The sequence below is a fragment of the Pristis pectinata genome, chromosome 20 (assembly GCF_009764475.1).
Source record: "Pristis pectinata isolate sPriPec2 chromosome 20, sPriPec2.1.pri, whole genome shotgun sequence".
In the NCBI taxonomy this organism is placed as follows: Eukaryota; Metazoa; Chordata; class Chondrichthyes; order Rhinopristiformes; family Pristidae; genus Pristis; species Pristis pectinata.
The window spans coordinates 5,056,094-5,078,921 of NC_067424.1; the positions used below are offsets into that span (position 1 = coordinate 5,056,094).

At 43.3% G+C, this 22,828-nt stretch overlaps 1 protein-coding gene across 1 annotated transcript; it reads right to left on the reverse strand.

The window, feature by feature from the left end:
* Positions 1-262: 262 nt before the first annotated feature.
* Positions 263-22,508, reverse strand: taf8 (TAF8 RNA polymerase II, TATA box binding protein (TBP)-associated factor). The gene is made up of 9 exons (XM_052034507.1): positions 22,378-22,508; positions 19,956-20,053; positions 15,758-15,917; positions 13,984-14,082; positions 11,831-11,893; positions 6,435-6,559; positions 4,660-4,807; positions 2,949-3,091; positions 263-845 (listed from the first exon to the last, which is right to left on the reverse strand). The coding sequence occupies exons 2-9, from the start codon at positions 20,031-20,033 to the stop codon at positions 705-707; spliced, it is 957 nt and encodes a 318-aa protein (XP_051890467.1). The 5' UTR covers positions 20,034-20,053; positions 22,378-22,508; the 3' UTR covers positions 263-704.
* Between the last annotated feature and the right edge of the window lie 320 nt (positions 22,509-22,828).

Consider the following 22,828-nt stretch of genomic DNA (forward strand, 5'->3'; position numbering starts at 1 on the left):
TTGGAAGCAGGTAATATATTTTGATAGAATTCTTCATACTATGCCTTGTCCACTTTCCCCACTGATCATAATATCCCTCAAGTGAAAATCAAAAAAGTGCAGATGCTGAATATCTGTAACAACACAAAATGCTGGAAACACTCAGCAGGTCAGACAGGTGAGAGAAACTGTTAATGTTTTGCATCTACAACCCTTCAGTCAGAACCCCAAAAGGCTAATAGTGCAGCATCTACTCTCAAAACACGTCAACAGCACACAAAACAGTTCTTAAAAAATGTTTAATTTATCTGGAACTACAATAACCTGCAAAAAACAGCAGATAAGAAATAACAGGCAATCTTGGACAGGTATTGTAATTTTTTAACCACACTGGTAAATCAGGTGGGTTTTCATGCTTCAAGTGATCTTCACACAAAGATCAAACGTATCCATGAATTTTTCTGCAATGTATTTCAAACAGTTTTTGTTTTAAAATGAACAAGAGAATGTTTTGTTTCATCAGGAAGGAGGTGCAGAAAATTCATATATTGGTTTTTCAGCTTCTACACTGATTAACCAAACTGGAACTGCCTTGTTTAAGATACATTTCAGGACCACAATCCTTTTTTCATAATGTGTATGAGGAAGGCAGTTTTCAGTTAAAATAGCTGCGTTATTTCATTGCACAGTATTCTACCAAAATTATCTTTGCATTTCCTCAGACCTCACTTCTTCCTCCGGACCTTGGGCTTTTTAACTGGTCTTAGATATGGATTGTCAATCATTGGCTCTTCACTGTTCTTGTTGTTTGATAAACCTGAGTTCTGTTGCAACATTGCGTTTTCCTTCTCAGCAGAAATTTCATCCTAGGAAAAAAGACATTGCATTTTGCAAGGCATTTAAAACGTAACCTACATCACAGAAAAGGAATGGTCTCATTATTTAGCATTTACAACACAGTCGGGCGTTGTGAGAAGCGTTTCCCCATCCTTTAAGAGAGAACACAACAAAAACAAACATAACCTTCAATTTTTCAAAAAGTTATCTACCTCCACTCTAAATACTTCTAATAAGCTAGCATCCACAATTCTCTGGGTTAAAGAATTCCAGAGATTCATTCACCACACTACATTTTTTTTTGTAAGTACCTCAGTTTTAAATGACTGGTCCATCTTGAAACTATGTTCTTTCATTTGAGATTCTCCCACGAGTGAAAACATTAACATTTACCCTGTCATATCCCCTTGGGATCTTGTTTCAATAAGATCACCCCTCATTCTTCAAGGAATGCAGACCCAACCTGTTTAACCAGCTGATTTCTCTTTAGTCTGCCTGCAATGCCACTAAAATGGACTAGGTTTTTTCTGTTCCAATTGTGTTCTTTCTTGTAAAAACTGGTATTGGCTTATTATTGTCACTTGTACCAAGGTACAGTGAAAAACTTGTCTTGCATACCATTCATACAGATCAATTCATTACACAGTGCATTGAGGTAGTACAGGGTAAAAAACAATAACATAATACAGAGTAAAATGTCACAGCTAAAGGGAAGTGCATTGCAGGTAGACAATAAGATGCAAGGTCAAACACGGTAGATTGTGAGATTAAGAGTCCATCTCATCATATAAGGGAACCGTTCAATAGTCTTATCACAGTGGGATAGAAGCTTTAATTTAATTTACCAAAACAAGTTATTTGGGAGAGATTACAAGGCAATAATCCAATTTCTGTTTAGCAAAACTATTGCACAAACACCTAAAATGCAAGGTCTGTGGTAGGAAGCAGAGGGTAATGGTTGATGAGTGCCTTTAGTAATTGGAAGACTGTTACCAGTGGCGTTCCACAAGGCTCAATATTTAATCCCTTACTTTCTATAATGCACGTTAATACCTACATGTAGCAGGCACAATATAGTTTGCAGATGATACAAAAAAAACGGCCAGAAGGTTTACGGAAGGAGGAGAGCATTAGACAGCAGGATGATAGTGGTCACAGGAAGACAGGGTGGTGAATAAGGCGTTTGGCATGCTGAGGGAGGAGTGCTTTGATAGAGTAAATAGGAAGGATCTACCTCCTTCAGTAGATGGCCAAGACAAGAGAGCATGGAAATGGAACAAGAATTAGAGAGAAGATGAGAAGGTACTTTTCACTCGGAGCATGGTAGAGGGCTGGAGCTAATTGGCTGACATGGGTGGGAGAGGCAGAAATGTTCACAGTACGTGGATTTGCAACGGAAAGTCGTGACCTGCAGGAAAGTGGGCTTGGGCTGGGTAGCTCTTTATCGACCAAAATCAACACGACAGGCTGAATAGCCTCCTTCTGTGTCACAAACTTGTTATGATTCTGTGTTTTTTCTCCCCCAATCTGGATTTATCAAGATTATCACAACACTAACAAAAGGTTATTTATATATAAATACATGACATCGACATTTGATGTCAGCAAATGTGAAGTTGTCCAGAGAGACAGTACGTTGGGGCATTGTTTCCATTTGCAAAATGGTCACCTTCAACTGTGCCAGTCTTGCAATCCAAAAGCCAGCTTTTGTCCATGCAGTTGACCAATAGGTGTGTTGCAAATGGAAACGGAGCTCGTTGAGTTAGTGTTGAAGGTTGTAAGGGAGTGGGAGGTGTTCCTAAAACATACAAGCAAAGAACATTTCAGAGACAAGACACTGCAGATTCTGGAATCTGGAGCAAAAAACAAACTGCTGAAAGAAATCAGTAGGTGTGGGGGAAAAGGAATTGTCAATGTTTCGGGTCAAGACACTGCATCAGGACCGAGAGTGGAGAGGGGGAAGTGTAGCACAACACTGCAAAAAAAAAACTAAAATTCTTCTGTTCACCTACAAAGCACAATTTATTGTGCAGATACAGAAATTCAGAGAAAGGTAATTTAGAAGTTCAGGCTTATTATTTGCCAAGATTTAAAAGACAAAATATTACAAAGAAATTAAATAGGAAACCTACGGCATTCATGTTTAGAGCAACATTCTCTGTGTCAGTCTGATCATCCTGTTCTGAGGAATCCGTCTCCTCCATCTGCTGGAGTTCAAGTTCAGAAGGTAGTAAGGCGTTTAGATAAGGAATAGTGGTGGTTCTTGCAGCAATCACTTTAAGAGAATAATTTTTTTTTAAAAATCAGAGAAACCAGATACAACTTCCAACAAGCACCTCACTTTTACTGACTAATTATTGCACAATGAACATAATCCTCCTAAATCAATACATTGAGAGTACATAGATTCTGATGACTGCAAACTTGACAAGTTGTAAATCAACCCTTTTTAAATAAGCATTCAAAAAACTTGTGAATAAAACAGGAACATATTGAACATAGCAGTGTCATAACAAAGCCAGAACTTTCTACTTCTGGAACTACTTTTATAATTTTAATAACATCATACTTCTAATTAAAAAAAAACCTTTATAGTGATTGACAGTGCCCATCAAATTCAAGATTCTACTTTGCAATTCAGGTTACCCACCAAAAAGAGTTTAATTAGGTCCACAATTCTGGAATCTCACAGAGGAACTTTTAAAAAATATATTTTTTCCAGGTGTGGCGCTGAAAAGGAAGTATTAATTGCACTTCACCAGCTGCCCCAATAAAAGTGGTGTTATGCTTTTCCCTTTGAACCATTGAACTTCATGTTTCCGGCTGTAACTGAGTGGCCAGTTAAGAGTAGCATGGGCCAGCATCATCGGTAAGGAAAGCCTCAACAAACCAGCTTCATGATAAACAGTTACTGACGCCAAGGACTTTTATTTCCAGATTTTGAACCCAAATACTTAAACTGTCAAAATGGGCTTCAATCTCAGCCTCTGGAGTAATTATGAAGAAACACAACTTCTGTATTACAGTTTTACAAAACTGACCTGGTACGGAAACACCAACACACAAGGTCACAAGAAGCTACAGAGAATGGTGGGACTCAGCCAGTTCTATCACGGGAACAGTTCTCCCCACCATCGAGGACATCTACATGAGGCGATGTCTCAGGAAAGCGACATCCATCACCAGTGACCCCCACCATCCAGGCCATGCCCTCTTCCCACTGCTGCCACCAGGCAGGAGGTACAGGAGCCTGAAGACCCACACCTCAAGGTTCAACAACAGCTTCTTCCCCACTGCTGTCAAGTTCTTGAACCCATCTGAAACACCTTAACATTACCTCGGATGATATATTTTTTTCTTCTTCTCTCTCCATCTTGCACTAGTGTCACTATATTTATCTTGCACAAGTGCAAGTTACGTATAATTGATGTTAATTTAAGTTTATGTTAACTTATGTTTGTCCTCGTCTTTTAATGTACTGTGCTGCTGCTGAGAAAAAGCTAATTTTCATAGGCCTACATACACAGGGTATGTAAGTGCTATGACAACAATAAACTTGAACTTGAAGTGGCAGATAGCCTTGGAATCAAATGAGACTGAATCCCAACATATTGTATTCATATATATTTTATATTTTATATATAAAGTCAGCTATGTTAACACATCAAATGAAGAATGAGTAAAACTTTCACAATGTACTGAAGGCATTAGATGCTCTACACTCAATAGCTCCAGTATTGTGACAGTGTAAACACCATCTTCAACTTACATGCACAAGAAGGCAAACCTCATTGAGCTCTCTCCTGCCAAATTTTTCTACAAATACAAATATGACACACTTACACGGGAACGTTGAGACATCATCCTTAAACAAACTCTCGGTTTCTCCTGTTTTGGCCATAAATCTGGTAAGAGCACGCTCCACATCTCTTCTCTGGGAGGCAGCTTTCTCCCTCAATACTTGGTAATCAGATACTGGCTCCCTGATTGTCTACCACAAGAGAAAATACACAAGATGTTTCGAAGTATACTCTTCTGAACCAAAGGCAAGGGCATTAATTCCTCACCTTGTACTTGCCATTCTTAAAAAAAAATGCCTCCTCTTCAAAACAAAACCACTTTAAAGTTTGACTAAATCGCAAGTGGCTTTGTTCCATTGGTATCAACCTGCTATTTTATAAATTTTGATTTCCCAAGATGAAGAGGAAATTATTAGTGAACCCTAACAATATAAAACACAATATTAACAATGTTTCAGCTGCAAAGTTATCAGCCTGAATCATCCAGCCAACTTCTGCCGTCAAGGAAATGGTCTGTTATTAGGGCAGGTGCAATAGTGTAGCGGTTAGCGTAACGCTATTACAGTGCCAGTGACCCGGGTTCAATTCCGGCTGCTGTCTGTAAGGAGTTTGTAGATTCTCCCCGTGTCTGCGTGGGTTTCCTCTGGGTGCTCTGGTTTCCTCCCACATTCCAAAGACGTATGGATTAGGAAGTTGTGGGCATGCTGTGTTGGTGCCGGAAGCTAACAAACTATGTTGGCCCCCAGAACACTCTAGGCAACAAGTTGCATTTCACTGCGTGTTTCAATGTACATGTGACTAATAAAGATATCTTATCTTATTTTTGCAGAAGTGATATAGCAGGTTTGCAATGAAACCAAAGGATGCTACCTGGGTTACACCATACACTGCATGAGATTGCTGAATTTTGCAGCAGAATAAAACTAAACTCATCATGAGATGTCTCATCATTCCAAGTGCAAGTAACCCCTCAACAATTTGGTCTATTCATAACTGCCAATCTTTCTTAACACTTATGGAGTCCCATTACCTCAGCTTTTAATTGTCAATGGAGATTTTAAAAATGTTTTTTGTTTACTGAACGTCAGGTTTGTCCTTTAAACTCTTTCTGCATAGTTATTTCCCCCATCTGTTCTTCTTTTCATGACATTTTACATGCCACTTCTTGCTCCTTACTTTGCTTATACATCCTTTGGTCTTATCAGTTAAGGAAACATAATTGCACGTATACTTCCCTCACCATGACACCTAGTTTCCTTCTCTCTGCAACATCATTAGTATGCATTTTCAACAGCTTGCCAGACCAGGAGATTAAAAATCTGAACAATCTGGAGTAAATCTAACTAACTGCAGATGGTGTTGGATGCCCAGAGCAAAATTTGGTCGATGAAGTTAAATTTAAAAGGTTGCTGTACCACTTCCACATAAATAAAGGAGTAATAATTTTACTATTCCCTTGACAGCAAAAAATGGTTGAGTGTTTCAGGTTGGTGAATTAACACCAGAAACATGGAATCATTTTCTCTCTCCATCGGTTTCCAGCAGGGTTGTTTCACTACCTCAACTAATTTGGTTCTCACTGCATTACAATTTTTACAGAGGGGTTCAAATATTTAAACTGCAACCTGTTCAGATCCTTCCCTTCTATTGCCCTCTGAACCTGATCAATGTCTGATGTCAACACAATGGCACTTCACATTTCACAAACCAGATCGCCTCTTTGAAATGGAGGTCAAAAGAATTCAGAAATCAGAGGTCTGCACCACTTGGTATATTTCAATTACACGTCTAAAACCTGGCGGAATACAAAACACTTACAGGTGTCTTTATGTAGGTGTGAGGATCCGGGAATTCTGGGAAGTGGCCTGGGATGTATGAAGGATGTACCCTCTTCTGTCCTGTAGAAAGTGCTCTGGGAGTTGCTGGAGTGTTTGTAACAGGAGCTTAGAGAAAAAAATAGAACTCGTCATTAGAAATTAGTTAGCACCTCAGCAGGGCCAGAGGCAGAATCAGGTGGAGACACAAGAGACTGCGGATGCTGGAATACAAAGCAACCCACCAGATGCTGGAGGAACTCAACAGGTCAGACAGCACCTATGGAGGAAAATGGACAGTCGACATTTTGGGTCAGAATCAGAAATCAGGTTTATGATCACTGACATGTGTCATGAAGGTTGTTGTTTTGTGGCAGCAGTACAGTGCAAGACATAAAAATTACTACAAGTTACCAAAAAAAAATAACAGTGCAAAAGAGGAATAACGAGGTAGAGTTCATGGACCATTCAAAAATCTGATGGCAGAGGGGAAGAAATTGTTCCTGAAATGTTGAGTGTGGGTCTTCAGGCTCCTGTCCCTCCTTGCTTGATGGCAGTAAGGAAAAGAGAGCATGTGCTGGATATTTAAACCCTTTATCTGAACTCAGGCAGAGGCAGGGCCACTGCAAATGGATTTAATACTCTTCTCTGGCTCCCACGTCTAAGTACAGGCAGTTTTCCTATAATATGTTTCCATAATGGAATTGGTTACAACTCCATGGATTAGGGAACCCTATTTGCATTATGCAGGCCACATTGGTTACAGCGCAATCACCATTTGGAAGAGCTGTTTAAATCTGCTTTGAAGACAACTACAGCCTGTTCTGCCATTACACTTTTTAATAACGCGAGGTGTCTTAGAAACGTAACTATTCTGTTACAGCAGAAGTATCTGTATTAGCAACACAAGGAGCAATGGTACGCACCAAAAAAGAAATCACCAAGAGTACCAGGAACATATCACTATCCACAATTTCTCCAAAATGGGCATGCAGGCATCACACAGGGTCAGGAAGGGTTGGGGAGGTGTGATGCCTTCATGTAGTTGCATAGCTTACTAACGGTAAAAATAGGGAATATACACCCCAGTAGGAGCCACCAGATGTGGTTAAGTAATCAATTTTTAGGAAAGTGGGAAAATACCTGGGAGGGGACGGGCATTGATGTATGAAGTTATGACAGATCATCACATTCACTGCTTGAGACTGTCAGATCAATATTGAATGCAAAGAATTTATTTGCAAAGGAGCAATGGGAATCAATGAAGATTGGTGTGGTGATGTTTTCTGCCTTTTACTTGAGCTCCAGTTTGCTTTACAGCCACCAATTATGAATTAAACTATCCCACATGCTCCGCAAAGTGAACAAGGTCAACACCCGAAGATAAACTTCATCACTGTTTGCTGAACTGCTCTGCAAGATAAGCTACAGTAATGCAAGCACTATATCTACACATCTTCCCAGTGGCATTCAGAGTCCTCGCAATACTGCACTGTCAGGTACATTATCTTCTAGATGATACGTTATTGAGGCCCAGTATGCTCTTTCATGATGCAAGAAATCCCTTGACACTATTTTAAAGAGAAGTTTTCTGCCTATTATTTATCCCTCAATTAAAAGAAACACATTATCAGGTCATTAAGTTTTTTTGTTGTGGTAGCTTTTTAAATTTTTTATTTTTAAATTTTATTTACAGCGTGGTAACAGGCCGTTCCAGCCCAACGAGTCCGCGCCGCCCATTTTGAACCCAAATTAACCTACCTGTACGTCTTTGCAATGTGGGAGGAAACCGGAGCACCCGGAGGAAACCCACGCAGACACGGGAGAACGTACAAACTCCTTACAGACAGCGACGGGAATCGAACCCCGATCGCTGGCGCTGTAATAGCGTCGCGCTAACCGCTATGCTACTGTGAAGTGTACATTGCTCTCTCTCTTTTGAACTTCAAAAGGTACTTCATTAACTGTACATTGTTTTGGGATAAACTGAGGCCATAATAAAAGAAGTTACACCAGTTTTCCTGTTTCACCTCAAAAGGCTGTTGGTGATAAGAACAGATTTGTATTTTCATCAAGTTTATCCCTGAATAACAATTCCACGAATAATTTAATGATAGTCTTAGTGTTTACATAATGTCTACATAAAAAACATATCTCTAGAAAAATGGATTTCAGCAATTAAGCTTCTAGTCCAATAGTCTCATAATTCTCTTAATTTACATCCCCCACTAGCACGAGAGTAGTAACCAAACAACACTACGCTGTTAAATCTTCAAATAAGTTCTGCAGGTACAGCCAGGCTTGGAAGGACAATATCTATAATTTTACCATTGGACATATGTTCAAGTGGATATAATCCAAAGAAAGATTAAGTTGTAGAAATTCAGATTAGTTTGTCATATACACCAGGGTGCAATGAAATTCCTTGCCTGTGTGAAGCTCACAGAATAAAGTGTATGTGGTAGTAATAAAGACAACAATAAACACAGCAACGAGCACAACGTAATGGAATGGTGCAAAGTATAGTCGTGCAAACCGAAGTAGTGCAAAAGAAATGCTAAAGTGACAATAATGGAAGGGGTAGAATTGAAGGTTTAAGCTAATCATGAATTTTTTGTTAAATTGGTAGACAGTAGAGTGAAGCAATGGAGAATGGTTTCATAGTGTAGCGGTTAGCGTAATGCTTTGCAGTGCCAGCAATTCCGGGTTCAATTCTGGCCGCTGTCTGTAAGGAGTTTGTACGTTCTCCCCGTATCTGCTTGGGTTTCCTCGTGCTCCGGTTTCCTCCCACATTCCAAAGGCGTATGGGTTAGGAAGTTGTGGGCATGCTATGTTGGCGCCGGAAGCGTGGCGACACTTGCGGGCTGCCCCCAGAACACTCTCTGCAAAAGACGCATTTCACTGTGTGTTTTGATGTACATGTGACTAACAAAGATATCTTATTTTATCAATTCATATCATGATGCTGAACTGACACTTGTAAATGGGTAACAGGTTAGAGGAGACTTGGGATAAAGTCCTGGAGAACCTCCATGGTCAGCACAGTAACAGCTTAAAAGAACTATAAGTGTGACCCTTAGATTTTTATAACATTGTAAGACTGAGTGAACGTAGTCCTCTTCAATGAGAGACCGTAAACCCAGACCACATCCTGAAAGCAGCAGGTTGTCCTGAGGTCTAGTCTCCAGTTAATGGTGAGGCTTTTTCCAGGATGGAGGGTGGAGGGTGGAGGGTGGGGTATGTCAAAGAGGTCACTTCAACCTAACTATGTGAATACCACCAAATCAGTTGTCCACTTCGTCCAGAGATGCTCCCCCACATATTCAATCAGCAGTCAAACCAGGGTCCAGGGTAGCACCAATGCCCAGATCGGGTAAAATAGCAGAACACCTGAGCAGCCACAGATAGGTCATTTCTGAGGCTCCACTCCATGTAATCCAGTCATACAGTATATTTACAATACAGACTGATTGAATTTTTGGGTCCATCGGTCATATTTATAGGAGGCACTGCCTCAAGAAGGCAACATCTATCATCAAAGATCCCCACCATCCAGGCCATGCCATCTCCTCGCAGCTACCATCGGGCAGGAGGTACAGAAGCCTGAAGTCCCACACCACCAGGTTCAAGAACAGCTACTTCCCTTCAACCATTCGGTTCTTGAACCAACTTGCACAACCCTAATCACTACCTCAGTATAGCAACACTATGACCACTTTGCACTACAATGAACTTTGTTGTGGTTTGGTTCTAATTATGTTCTTTCTTGTAAAAATTGTGTATAATTTATGTTTAAAATTTATGTTTTTCATGCAAATGCTGCTTAGCTGATGCTACGTGCCTGTGATACTGTTGCAGGTAAGTTTTTCATTGCATCTGTGCATAAATGTACTTGTGCATTTGACAATAAACTTGACTTTGATTTTTTTTGTTATAAGGGGAAAATCAAGATTTTTTTGAGATCAGGAGCATCATGTGGGATCAGTGCAGGAAAACGGCAGTTGAGGGAAAAGATCTGCCACAATCTTACAGAATGACAGAGCAGGCACAAGGGGCAAAATAACCTACTCCTCTTTCCATTTCTTACCTTCTTATATTTAAAACAGTTGAGAAAAGAATGCACCCTCATGAAAATCAAGAACAACAAACAATTCAAGAGGTGTTAGAGATGAGGTGTAATGGGTTAAGAGAAAAAAATATACAAAAGAACATAGCAAGTTCCTGGAAAGCAGAGAAAATGAACAAAAACTATTAAACTATACTCTCCTGGTCATGGGGTCTGAAATCAGCTTGGCATTTCTTAATACCAGATCATTTCTCAGTATCAGGACTTTCCCAAGCAGCTTCAGTAAAAGAGATCCTTTGTAAATGAGTTGGCCAGGAGTTCAGTGAGAAAGTCAGTAAGTTACCTGGTATTCAGTCAAGCTCTGGACTGGGTTTTGACTGAACACTAATAGTCATGGAGTCATTGAACATGGAAACAGGCCCTTTGGCCCAACTGGTCCATGCCAACCAAGAGTCCCATCTGAGCTAGTCCCATTTGCCCACATTTGATCCATATCCCTCTAAACCTTTCCTATCCACGTACCTGTCCAAGTACCTTTTAAATGTTGTTAATGTACCTGCCTTACCCACTTCCTCTGGCAGCTCGTTCTATATACTGGCCACTCTCTGGGTGAAAAAGTTGCCCCTCAGGTTCCTACTAAATCTCTCTCCTCTAATAAACCAACAGCTTTAAGGCCAGAGTTCCAAATCCCCAAAATTTACAAGGATGTTGCCGGGACCGGAGGGCTTGAGTTATGAGGAGAGACTGGATAGGCTGGGGCTATTTTCCCTGCAGTAAAGGAGAATGAGGGGTGACCTTACACAGACATGTAAAATCACAAGAGGCAGATATAAGGTGGAGAGTCATATATTTTTCCTCCAGGGTAGAGGAATCTAAAACTAGAGAGCTTAAGTTTAAGGTGAGAGGAAAAAGATTTAAAGGGGGCCTGAGGGGCAAGTTTCTTACACAGAGGGTGGTGGGTATGTGGAACAAGCTGCCAGAGGAAGTGGTCGAGGTGGGTACAATTACGTTTAAAATACATTTAGGCAGGTATATAGATTTAGAAAGGTTTAGAGCGATATCGGCCAAACTCAGGCAAATGGGACTAACTGAGGCGGACAACTTGGTCAGCACAGAAAAGTTGGGCCGAAGGGCCCCTTTCCATGCTGTACAACTCTAATATACATCAATAAAGATTTTCCTGTACCATGCCCCTCTCCTGGGCAGAGAGGATTTCTCAGTTTACTTCTTCCAGACAGAATTTAATTTTTCTGCTGGCATCTTGATAACTGCAACATCCTGAAGCAAAATGCAGATAGCATTCTATAATTAACACTTAGTGCTGACATACTTACGAGCAGTAATAACCATCCTCTGTGAACGCTTGGCATAAGCTTGAATATTATCCACGTTAAAACCTAGAGAATAGAAGCATCATAATCAACAAATTATTTTCCTCTGCTTCCACTGGCATTCACGACAATGTTTTGTTACTCAAACCTACAGCTAGAACATTAGTTGTAATCCTGCTCTAATTGCTAGTTTCACTGAAAGACTTCAAAAAAAATCCATACCATTGGTAATGGAAGCATCACAATACTGGATGGTAATTCTTCACTTTAGAAATAATTACATCAAAATTTGGAGATATCACCGCAAGAAATTGCAGAGTTGTGAATGCAGCCCAGGCCATCAGGCAAATCAACCTCATCTCCATTGACTCCATCCACACTTCCTGCTGCCTCGGGGAAGCAGCCAGCATAATCAAGGACCCCCTCCCACTCCCGTCATTCTCTCTTCTCCTCTCTCCTGTTGGGCAGAAGATACAAAAGCCTGAGATCACAAACCACCAGGCTCAAGGACAGCTTCTATCCCACAGTTACCGGATTCTTGAAGTGACTTCTCGTACGCTAAAAGATGAACTCTTGATCTCCCAATCTACCACGTCGTGGCCCTTGCACCTCATTGTCTACTTGCACTGCACTTTCTCTGTAACTGTAGCACTATATTCTGCATTCTGTTTTCTCTTTACTACCTCAATGTACTTAGATATGGAATGATCTGTCTGGATGCACACAAAACAGAAGCTTTTCACTGTATCTTGGTACATGTGCCAATAATGAACCAAAACCAATCACTGTGAAGCTGCATTAGAGAATTCAAGGTAACCCAAGTCCCAAAAAAAAGAATGATTTCATAAAAAGAGTTTACACTATTCTAGGGTGTGTACAACATGGCCAAGGGAATACTTACTGCCTATCCCCGAGGACAACAAATCAATAGTATCATATCATTAATGGATCAGACCAAGTGTACCCGTTCTGGAATACATGACAAAACTAGGATTTTTTTTAAAAGAATGCATTTCAGCAGATTTCAGAGTTATTTTGTGGTGATATCCTACAAATGAACAATTCAATTTCACAGGTGCCTTGATGGGATACAAACTAATCTCTTGCTTGATTTTGAGCATTAGCATGATCATTTAGATTATAACAAATTAGCTTTCAGTGCATTTATAACCTTTGAAAACCAGTTCCAGAATGTTTCAAGATTCACTTAACAGGCAGTGTAATATTTTGGAGACAAGCGACTACAGATACTAGATTCAAGCTACTGGAGGAACTCAGCAGGTCAGGCAGAGGGAGGGAAATGAACAGTCGATGTTTCACATCCAGATCCTTTCATAGTCCAGATGAAGAGTGTACTATTTTAATTGGTAATTTGTCATATTTTCTATTAAGTGTTCATGCTCTTATTTTTTTAATTCCTGTGTGGGATGTAGTTAACACTAGCTTGCAGGCATTTACTGACCACTCCAGTTGCCCTTGAGAAAGTAATGGTGAGCTGCTTTCTTGCTCTGATGACTTTATTTGAATACTAACCCCTCCTACTGTGGGAATCCTGATGGACACAACATGATGCAAAAATACAAAACTGCTGGAGGAACTCAGCGAGGGTCAGGCAGCACTTGTGGGGGTGAAAACAGACAGTCAACATTTCAGGTTGAGACCCTTTACCTGGACTTTCCCTCCACAGATGCTGTTTGACCCACTGATCCCTCCAGCAGTTTTGGCTCAGATTCCAGTGCCTGCAGTCTCGCGTCTCCAAACACAATACGGTGCTGGATGAAACCTCTCTCTCTCGTAAACTTCAAATATCAACATCAATCCACTGAACTGAGACGAAATAACACAGCCGTGACAAGACAATCATGCCAGTGAAAACAGTTCCTCCTTAGCTATTCTATTTTTAAATGAAGTAGTAACTGCTGTGGTGCAAACTGTCCAACATTGATAGAGGCTCATTGCACTATATTAACAAATAAAACACTTTTTTGTTTGCTCATTGCAAACCACTTTTGTTTAAAGACAACTGCAGATTGGGGATTGTCACCTTCCAGTCCAGCTGCTGAAACTTTGGGCCCTGATGCTTTAAGGCAGCTGCACAACAGCAGTGACTAAACTTAACTACGCGTCTTAACATATGAAACCAATAGAGCACATACCCATCTCTGCCAAAGTAACCACCACATCTGACAAAGTTGGTTGCGTTCTTGCTGAATGTTCACAGTAAACCTTAGCACTTCGACCAATTTCAGAAAGATCTAAGTGGGGAAAAGCAGTCTCTTTGAAAGGAGCACGATGCACTGTTACATCTTTCTCCAGTTCTCTCTTATGTAATATTTAAATAAAATTGTCGACAAAAATTTACACAGTAAAACCTTTACAATGGTAACTTTAACTACAATTAACTTCCCAATCATTGCTCAAGTATGGAAAAACATTCCCTTCCCATTTTCTACAATTCAGGAATACAAACATTATTTTTTATCATAATTATTTGCAGAAAGACTGCCTTGGTAAAGTGCACATTTAAAAACTCTGCAAGCGAGCTAAACTTGATTTTTCAGTATCAACTCCTGGAACAGTAAATTAGAACAAATGCAAAGCAAAACAGATAATGGAAGTCTGAGGAAAAAAATACAGGCCACAGGGGACACGAGCAAATCAGGCAACATCCATCCAGAAGTGAGATATACATTGAGTGTAAACCTTCCAGGAAAAATCAAATCATAAGTTAATGACTTGGCACATGCTTTAGGAAAAAGGTAGTAATAGTACTATCATGTTTATCCAGACACATGGCTTTATGAAGGCTTGATTCACCCAAATTCTGCAGCAGGTTTTCAAATCCGCCCATGGATTCTGTTCCTTGGTGAATGGAGAGGGTAGTGTGTTTGACTGCGTGCTGGCACTAGAATATCAGCAGAGAGAAGAGCTCCAGCACGGTCTGAAAACCAGAGTTTAGTGCAGGGTCTCTCTTCCAACCAGTAGATGTTGACAGAGTAAAATAATCCCGTAGTCAGGAATATCTAAAGGATATTTGGAAAAGGACATGGATATGAAAGGTTTAGAAGGATATGGGACACATGCAGGCAAGTGGGACTAGCTCAGGAAAACACCTTAGTTGGCATGGACCTGTTTCCATGCTATATTCTGAGTATAACATCCCATGCTGAAAAACGTACTTTATGTTGTGTCGGAATGGGAAGATGGAGTGCACAGATTGAATAAAGTTCTGTTACCAGCACTCACCTTATTTTCATCTTGTGAAGAGTTTGTTCAGTCTAACTTAGAAGTGGTTGAAGGTGTACACACAACACAAATATGGGTGCCAAATTTCTAGCACTCAGTTCCAGATCAAGTTATCATGTGTGCAGATAGGCCGGCGTAGGTCACATCTCACAAATACATGTTTTACTAGGACGGCTTATAAGACACATCTAAGGAAACATTAAACTTCTACCAATGTTCCTTAAAGTAAAACAGTTGGCTGTGGAAGTGCAGTTTGGTAAAATGTTTATTCAGTGATGATCCTTAGAAAAAATCTCCCAGCCAAGTACTTTAAATAAATTGATCTTTTAAGCCCTTGGGCAAATTGCAAAGTCACAACATTTGTATTGGTAAAAATGAAAAACAGAGCTCTGGAAAATTAATATCACATTTTGCCAATATTCTTAAAAACCATGGAGGTAAAACCACTCATTCTCATCTTACCAGAAGCCAAAAATGCAAACACTCAACACAATATACCTACAAGTTCCAGCAGGAGGCCAAGAGTCCTTTGCTTGGAGCCCATCAACTTAGGTAGAAATTACTCTGCACCTAAAAACAACCCCTAGAACAGGTCGGGACACCAACATCATCTTGAAGGATTGAACAATTGATGTCTACTTAAAATAACTTGAACAATAATAAATGAAGCCAAATATTTCTTACAACTCTGCAGCATTTCAGTCAGCGTTTCAACAGCAGCCTTTTCTGCTGCTTCAAAGCCGGCTTCTGTTAGTAGTGAACTGACCACCACCTGCAGCGTTCGTCTTCGGGCGAGGTAGTAGTTATCCGAGGGGGATGTTGATACTTTGGAATTCGACGACTTCTGAAAAATTAAAACGCCCAGAAATCAGCAAACAATGCAAAGGCATAATCACAAATTTTCAACCTACTTCCCCAGATCTGAAAAATATCGAACTGCATTTTAAAGCGCTCGCTCGTGTTCAATTCTCTCCGACATTTTTTTTTAATTCATTTAATTTTCAGGATCCAAGTGTCACTAGCAAGACCAGCATTAATTTCCCATCCCCACTGACTCTTGAGAAGATGGTGGGAAGCTGCCTTCTTGAACCAGTAGTGAAGCTGCTCCCATTGTGCCGATAGACAGGGAGTTCCAAGATTTAAACCCAGTGACAATGACGGACCATGGTACATTTCCAAGTCAGCCTGGTGGGCAACTTGAAAGAGAACCTGCGGGTGATGGCATTTCTATCACCCTACTACCCTCGTCCTTCTTAGTTACAGAGGTCATGTGCTCAGAAGCTGCTCTTGGAGTAACCACAGCACGTAACTGCAGATCATTTTGTATTTGGTACATACTGCAACCACTGTGTGCTGGTGACACAGGGAATAAATGCTTAGGGTGGTTGATCCAACTGAGCAGGCTACTTTGCTCCGGACAAAGGACATGTATCTACACGAGGCCCTACCTCAAGAAAAGGCAACATCCATCATCAAAGATCCCCACCATCCGGGCCATGCCGTCTTCTCACAGCTACCATCAGGCAGGAGGTACAGAAGCCTGAAGTCCCACACCACCAGGGTTCAGGAACAGCTACTTCCCCTCAACCATTCCGTTCTTGAACCAACCGGCACAACCCTGATCATTACCTCAGTATAGCAACACTATGCCCACTTTCCTCTACAATGGACTTTGTCCTTTTTGTTCCAATTGTGTTCTTTCTTATGAAAATTGAGCACAATTTATGTTTAATTTGTTTTTCTTGTGAATGCTGCTTACGTGATGCTATGTGCCTGTGATGCTGCTGCAACTAAGTTTTTCATTGCACCTATGCACACATGACAATAAACTCAACTTTGACTATGGACGGTGTCCAGCTTCTTGAGATTCGTTGGAATTGCACTCATCAATACAAGTGCAGAGTTTCTCACTCTGGAAATTGTGCATCATAGTTGGTGAAAAGGCCTTGGGTGGTGGGTGTGTGTGCGCGCGCACACGCGCACACAAAGCGGTTTCAGGAGATAAATGACATCAGAGGATACCCAGCCTTTGACCTGCTCTTGTAGCCATGGTGTTTACGTGGCTAGTCCAGTTGAGTTTCTGGTCAATGGTGACATCACCCCCCCCCCCCCCCCCCAACAGAATGTGGATGGAAGGGAATCCAGCAATGGTAATGCTATTGAATGTCAAGACTAGACCTCAGCTTGTTGGAGACGTTTATTGCCTGGCACTTTGGTATTGGTTTATTACTGTCACTTGTACCAAGGTACAGTGAAAAACTTGCCTTGCATACCGATTGTACCAGTCAATTCATTACACAGTGCAGTTACATTGGTTAGTACAGAATGCATTGATGTAGTACAGGTAAAAACAATTACAGTACAGAGTAAAGTGTCACAGTTACAGAGAAAGTGCAGTGCAATAAGGTGCAAGGTCACAACAAGGCAGATCGTGAGGTCATAGTCCATCTCATCGTTCAATAGTCACAGTGGGGTAGAAGCTGTCCTTAAGTCTGGTGGTACGTGCCCTCAGGCTCCTGTATCTTCTACCTGATGGAAGAGGAGAGAAGAGAGAATAACCCGGGTAGGTGGGGTCTTTGATTACACTGGCTGCTTCACCAAGACAGCAAGAGGTAAAGAGGTCCAAGAAGGGGAGGCTGATGTCCGTGATGCGCTGGGCTGTGTCCACAACTCTCTGCAGTTTCTTGCAGTCCTGGACAGAGCAGTTGCCGTACCAAGCCGTGATGCATCCAGGTAGGATGTCTTCTATGGTGCATCGATAAAAGTTGGTGAGTGTCAAAGGGGACAAACTGAATTTCTTTAGCCTCCTGAGGAAGTAGAGGTGCTGGTGAGCTCTCTTGGCCATGGCATCTACGTGATTTGACCAGGACAGGCTGTTGGTGATGTTCACTCCTAGGAACTTGAAGTTCTCAACCCTCTCAACTTCAGCACCATTGATGTAGACAGGTGCCTGTACACCGCCCCCTTTCCTGAAGTCAATGACCAGCTCTTTTGTTTTGACGACATTGCGGGAAAGGTTGTTGTCATGACACAATTCCAGTAAGCTCTCTATCTCCTTCCCGTACTCCAACTCATCGCTGTTTGAGATACGGCCTACAACGGTGGTGTCATCTGCAAACTTGTAGATGGAGTTAGAGCAGAATCTGGCCACACTGTCATGAGTGTATAGGGAGCAGAGTAGAGGGCTGAGGATGCAGCCTTGTGGGGCACCAGTGTTGAGAATAATCGTGCTGGATGTATTGCTGCCTATCCTCACTGATTGCGGTCCATTGGTTAGAAAGTCAAGGATCCAGTTACAGAGGGAGGTGTTGAGTCCTAGGTCTCGGAGTTTGGTGACGTTTGCTTAGGATTATTGTATTGAAGACAGAGTTGCAGTCAATAAACAATAGACTAACGAAGGTGTCTATACTGTCCAGATGCTCCAGAGCTGAGTGTACGGCCAGGGAGATGGCATCTGCTGTAGACCTGTTTTGGCGATAGGCGAATTGCAGTGGGTGGAGATTGTCTGGGAGGCTGGAGTTGATGCGCGCCATGACCAACCTCTGGTGTGAATGTTAATTGCCACTCATCAGTCCATGTCTGAATGTTGTCTAGGTCTTGCCTGCATGCAGGCATGGACAACTTCGTTTCCTGAGGAGTTGCAAACTGTGCAATCATCAGCAAACATTCCCATTTCTGACCACATGATGGAAGGAAGGGCCTTGATGAAGCAGCTGAAAATGACTGCACCCAGGACACTGTTCTGAGGAACTCCTGTACTGATGTCCTGGAGCTGAAATGATTAACCTCCAACAACCACAGCTATCTTCCTTAGTGTGATTCCAACCACTGGAATGTTTTCTTCTTGATACCTTTCAGCTTCAGTTTTACCAGAATTCCTTGATGCCACACCCAGTTCACTCTCACTGCCTCTGGAATTAGCTCTTTGATCCACATTTGAACTAACAGTCTGATGAGGTCTGGAGGCGAATAGTCTCAGCAAAACTCCTACTGAGCTCTGGCGAGCAGATCATTGGCAAACAAGCTTGATAGCACCAGCAATGATACATCCCATCACTTTGTTCTGCAATCTATTTCAGTATGATGGTACTCCAGGACCTCCAGGCTTTGCTCCTTAAAGCTGTGTCTTTCTGCCATTCTTTCTTCCTTTAAGATTGTCCTTAAATCCCAACTTTGTGATCAAGCTACTATCACCTGACGTGGCCCACCAGTGTTAGATAACACTCTGTGAAGCACTCAAGACACATTCATCGAGTTGAAAAAAATAATCAAATAAAAAGGGGCATGTAATGATATTAAAGGACACAAGATATCCAAACTTAAAAAGGGCATCTAATGCCAAAAACAATATCCACAAAAGTTCAAGGGACAATTAAATGCAACATAAAAAAAATGAAAATGCATCATTTAACCAAATAACAACTTATCACATTTGAAAATTTATACTTGCATAATTAAAATAGGTTTGAAGATCCACTAAATTGTATTTCTATAAAAATGGAAGTATTATAGCTGAAAATAACAATGAATTAATGTTCCTTCCTTCTCCTCACTTGTTGGATTTGGGAGGGCAGAGGGAGGCAAGCTTTTCTGATGCATTTCCAGGAGTCAGAAGAGACTGCAGATGCTCGAAGCTGAAGCAACAAACCGCTGGAGGAACAATTCCTCCTCCCCCCCCCCCCCCCCCACCAACAGATGCTGCTTGACCCACTGAGTTTCTCCAGCAGACTCTGTGTTGCTCCTGATGCAGTTCCCTTCTGCCACCAGGTGGAGTACAACCAAGGCTAATCCTTTGCAATGTTGTCAATAATATACAAAGGATCAATACTTTCAGCATTCAACCTGCCATGGATCCAACACAATTTCTGATCTACCACATTACCTGCGTGACATTCTCCACTGAGACTCGACAAGTTGCATCAGTTGGTGTGTACGTATCAGAGACAGTAGTTGTCGTCATTTTGGCAATTGGATGGGTGTCTGAAAGAACAAGTACAAACAGTTAATAATTTATGCAAATGTTAAAATTACCAATTCAGCCTCAACTGTTAACCATAGTTAGAACCAACTATAATTGCTTTAGATTTGCCAATGGATTGCTTCTGGCATGTTTGCTGTGGGATGATAAATTGGTTTATTATAGCCACATGTACAGAGGTACAGTGAAAAACTGTTTTACCTGCCATCCACACAGTGCATTTCATCACATCAGTGCATTGAGGTAGTACAAGGGAAAACAACAACAGAAGGCAGAATCAAGTGTTACAGTTACAGAGAAAGTGCAGTGCAGGCAGACAATAAGATGCAAGGCCATAACGAGGTAGATTATGACTTCAAAGTCCATTTTATCGTACTGGGGAATGAAGAACACGCAGAGCTTTATCTATTGGCCATTTTAGGGTTATCTGTTCATTGCAGCATGATCACAAGGAGTGAAGGGAACAGGAGCTAAGGATTAAGCAGCAAGGAGAGTTGTCATGGAATCAATCATATTCACCCAGATGAAATACTAGCAGGAAACTCAATAGGTTTCTCTGATTTCAGACACTTATTACAAAGAATAAAGAATGCACAGGAATAATACATCCTATTAAGAGATGATGGGTTAATTATGTATTAAACACAGAGTTATCCCAGTGCCCAAAAGCAACCCTACTAAAAGTTTGTGGAAAGAGAAACAGCCAATGCTTCAGGTCCGTGACAATTCATCAGAACTTTGTGGGTGTTCTGGCGGAAGGGTGCAAATCTGAAACCATGACCGTTTCTCTCTCCATAGATGCTACCTGACCTGCTGAGTTTTTCCAGCATTTTCTGTTTTTGCTTCAGAGTTCCAGCACCTGCAGCTTTTTCTTAGGTTTTCCATTTACTAAAAAATTAACCGGTCATTCATCACATACCTATCCCCACTTGCAGCTAAGACAATGTTTTCAGAAGAAAAATGGACTGAAGTAACTAGAGTGGTTAAATCAGTACATTAAATTTTCATTTTCAAACAGCTTAGTGTTACACTGCTCACTGATCACTAAATGTATAATTTCTTAAAAGTAACCAAATCAGCTTTTAAGTGCCAAAAGTAGTCAGCCATCTTAATTACAAGCACATTGAATGCAGGACCCCAATGACTTTCTCCAATGTATCAAGTGGACACATTGAGGGGACACGGGGATGGGAAGGGGGGGGGGGGGGGGGGGGGGGGGGGGGGGGGGGGGGGGGGGGGGGGGGAGGGGGGGGGGGGAGGGGGGGGGGGGGGGAGGGGGGGGGGGGGGGGGAGGGGGGGGGGGGGGGGGGGAGGGGGGGGGGGGAAGGGGGGGGGGGAGGGAGGGAGGGGGGGGGGGAAGGGGGGGGGGAGGGAGGGGGGGGGAAGGGGGGGGGGAGGGAGGGGGGGGGAAGGGGAGGGGGGGGAAGGGAGGGGGGGGGAAGGGAGGGGGGGGAGGGAGGGGGGGGGAGGGAGGGGGGGGGGAGGGAGGGGGGGGAGGGAGGGGGGGGGGGAGGGAGGGAGGGGGGGGAAGGGAGGGAGGGGGGGAAGGGAGGGGGGGGAAGGGAGGGGGGGGGAAGGGAGGGAGGGGGGAAGGGAGGGAGGGGGGAAGGGAGGGAGGGGGGGAGGGAGGGGGGGAGGGAGGGGGGGGGGAGGGGGGGGAGGGAGGGGGGGGAGGGAGGGGGAGGGGGGGAAGGGAGGGGGGGGGAGGGGGGGAAGGGAGGGGGGGAGGGGGGGAAGGGAGGGGGGAGGGGGGAAGGGAGGGGGGAGGGGGGAAGGGAGGGGGGGAGGGGGGAAGGGAGGGGGGGAGGGGGGGGAAGGGAGGGGGAGGGGGGGGAAGGGAGGGGGAGGGGGGGGAAGGGAGGGGGGAGGGGGGGAAGGGAGGGGGGGAAGGGAGGGGGGGAAGGGAGGGGGGGAAGGGAGGGGGGAAGGGAGGGGGGGAGGGGGGGAAGGGAGGGGGGGAGGGGGGGAAGGGAGGGGGGAGGGGGGGGAAGGGGGGAGGGGGGGAAGGGGAGGTGGGGGGAGGTGGGGGGAGAGGGGAGAGATGGGGCTAACATCTGGTCACTGCCTCACTGCTGCTGCTGGGATCTTGCTGTGCACCACCTCCCCCGTTGCAGCAGCGGCCGCGGGTTTACCGTGGGTCTCCGGGGGCTGAGCTGTCCCAGCCCCGACGGTCAGGCGCTCCGGGGCGGCCTGGCTGGGGAGGGGAGGGGAGGTGAAGGGCGCTATGGAAATGCAGGTCTCTCCCACCGCCACCGCCGAAGACTCCAGGCCGGGCCCGCGGCAAACCAAACCCCGCCACCACCGGCCAGCCGGCCGCCCCACTCACACTCGCTCGATCCCAGTCCCGCCGGAGCTCCAGAGGGGAAAGGACGATCGTGAAGCAAAATAAATCAACGCGCCGCCCCGCTCGGCCGCCACTTCCGGTCCCTCCGCCGCCCCGCTCGGCCGCCACTTCCGGTCCCTCCGCCGCCCCGCACGCTGCTGCCCCCTGCCTTAGCTGAGCAGCTGGCTGGAACTGCAGCCCAGACTCCGCCACGCAGATTCAGTGGCGAATGCAGCAAAGTTCCACCAGTGCAGATCCACCAACACCAGAGCTCAGCGTCAGGTTTATCACTGTCTTATGACATGAAATGTGTTGTTTTGCGGCAGCAGTGCAGTGCAAAGACATAAAATTAGCATAAATTACAAAATAAATAAATAGTGCAAAAAATAGGAATAATGAGGTTGTGATCATGGATTCATGGATCGTTCAGAAATCTGATGGCGGAGGGGAAGAA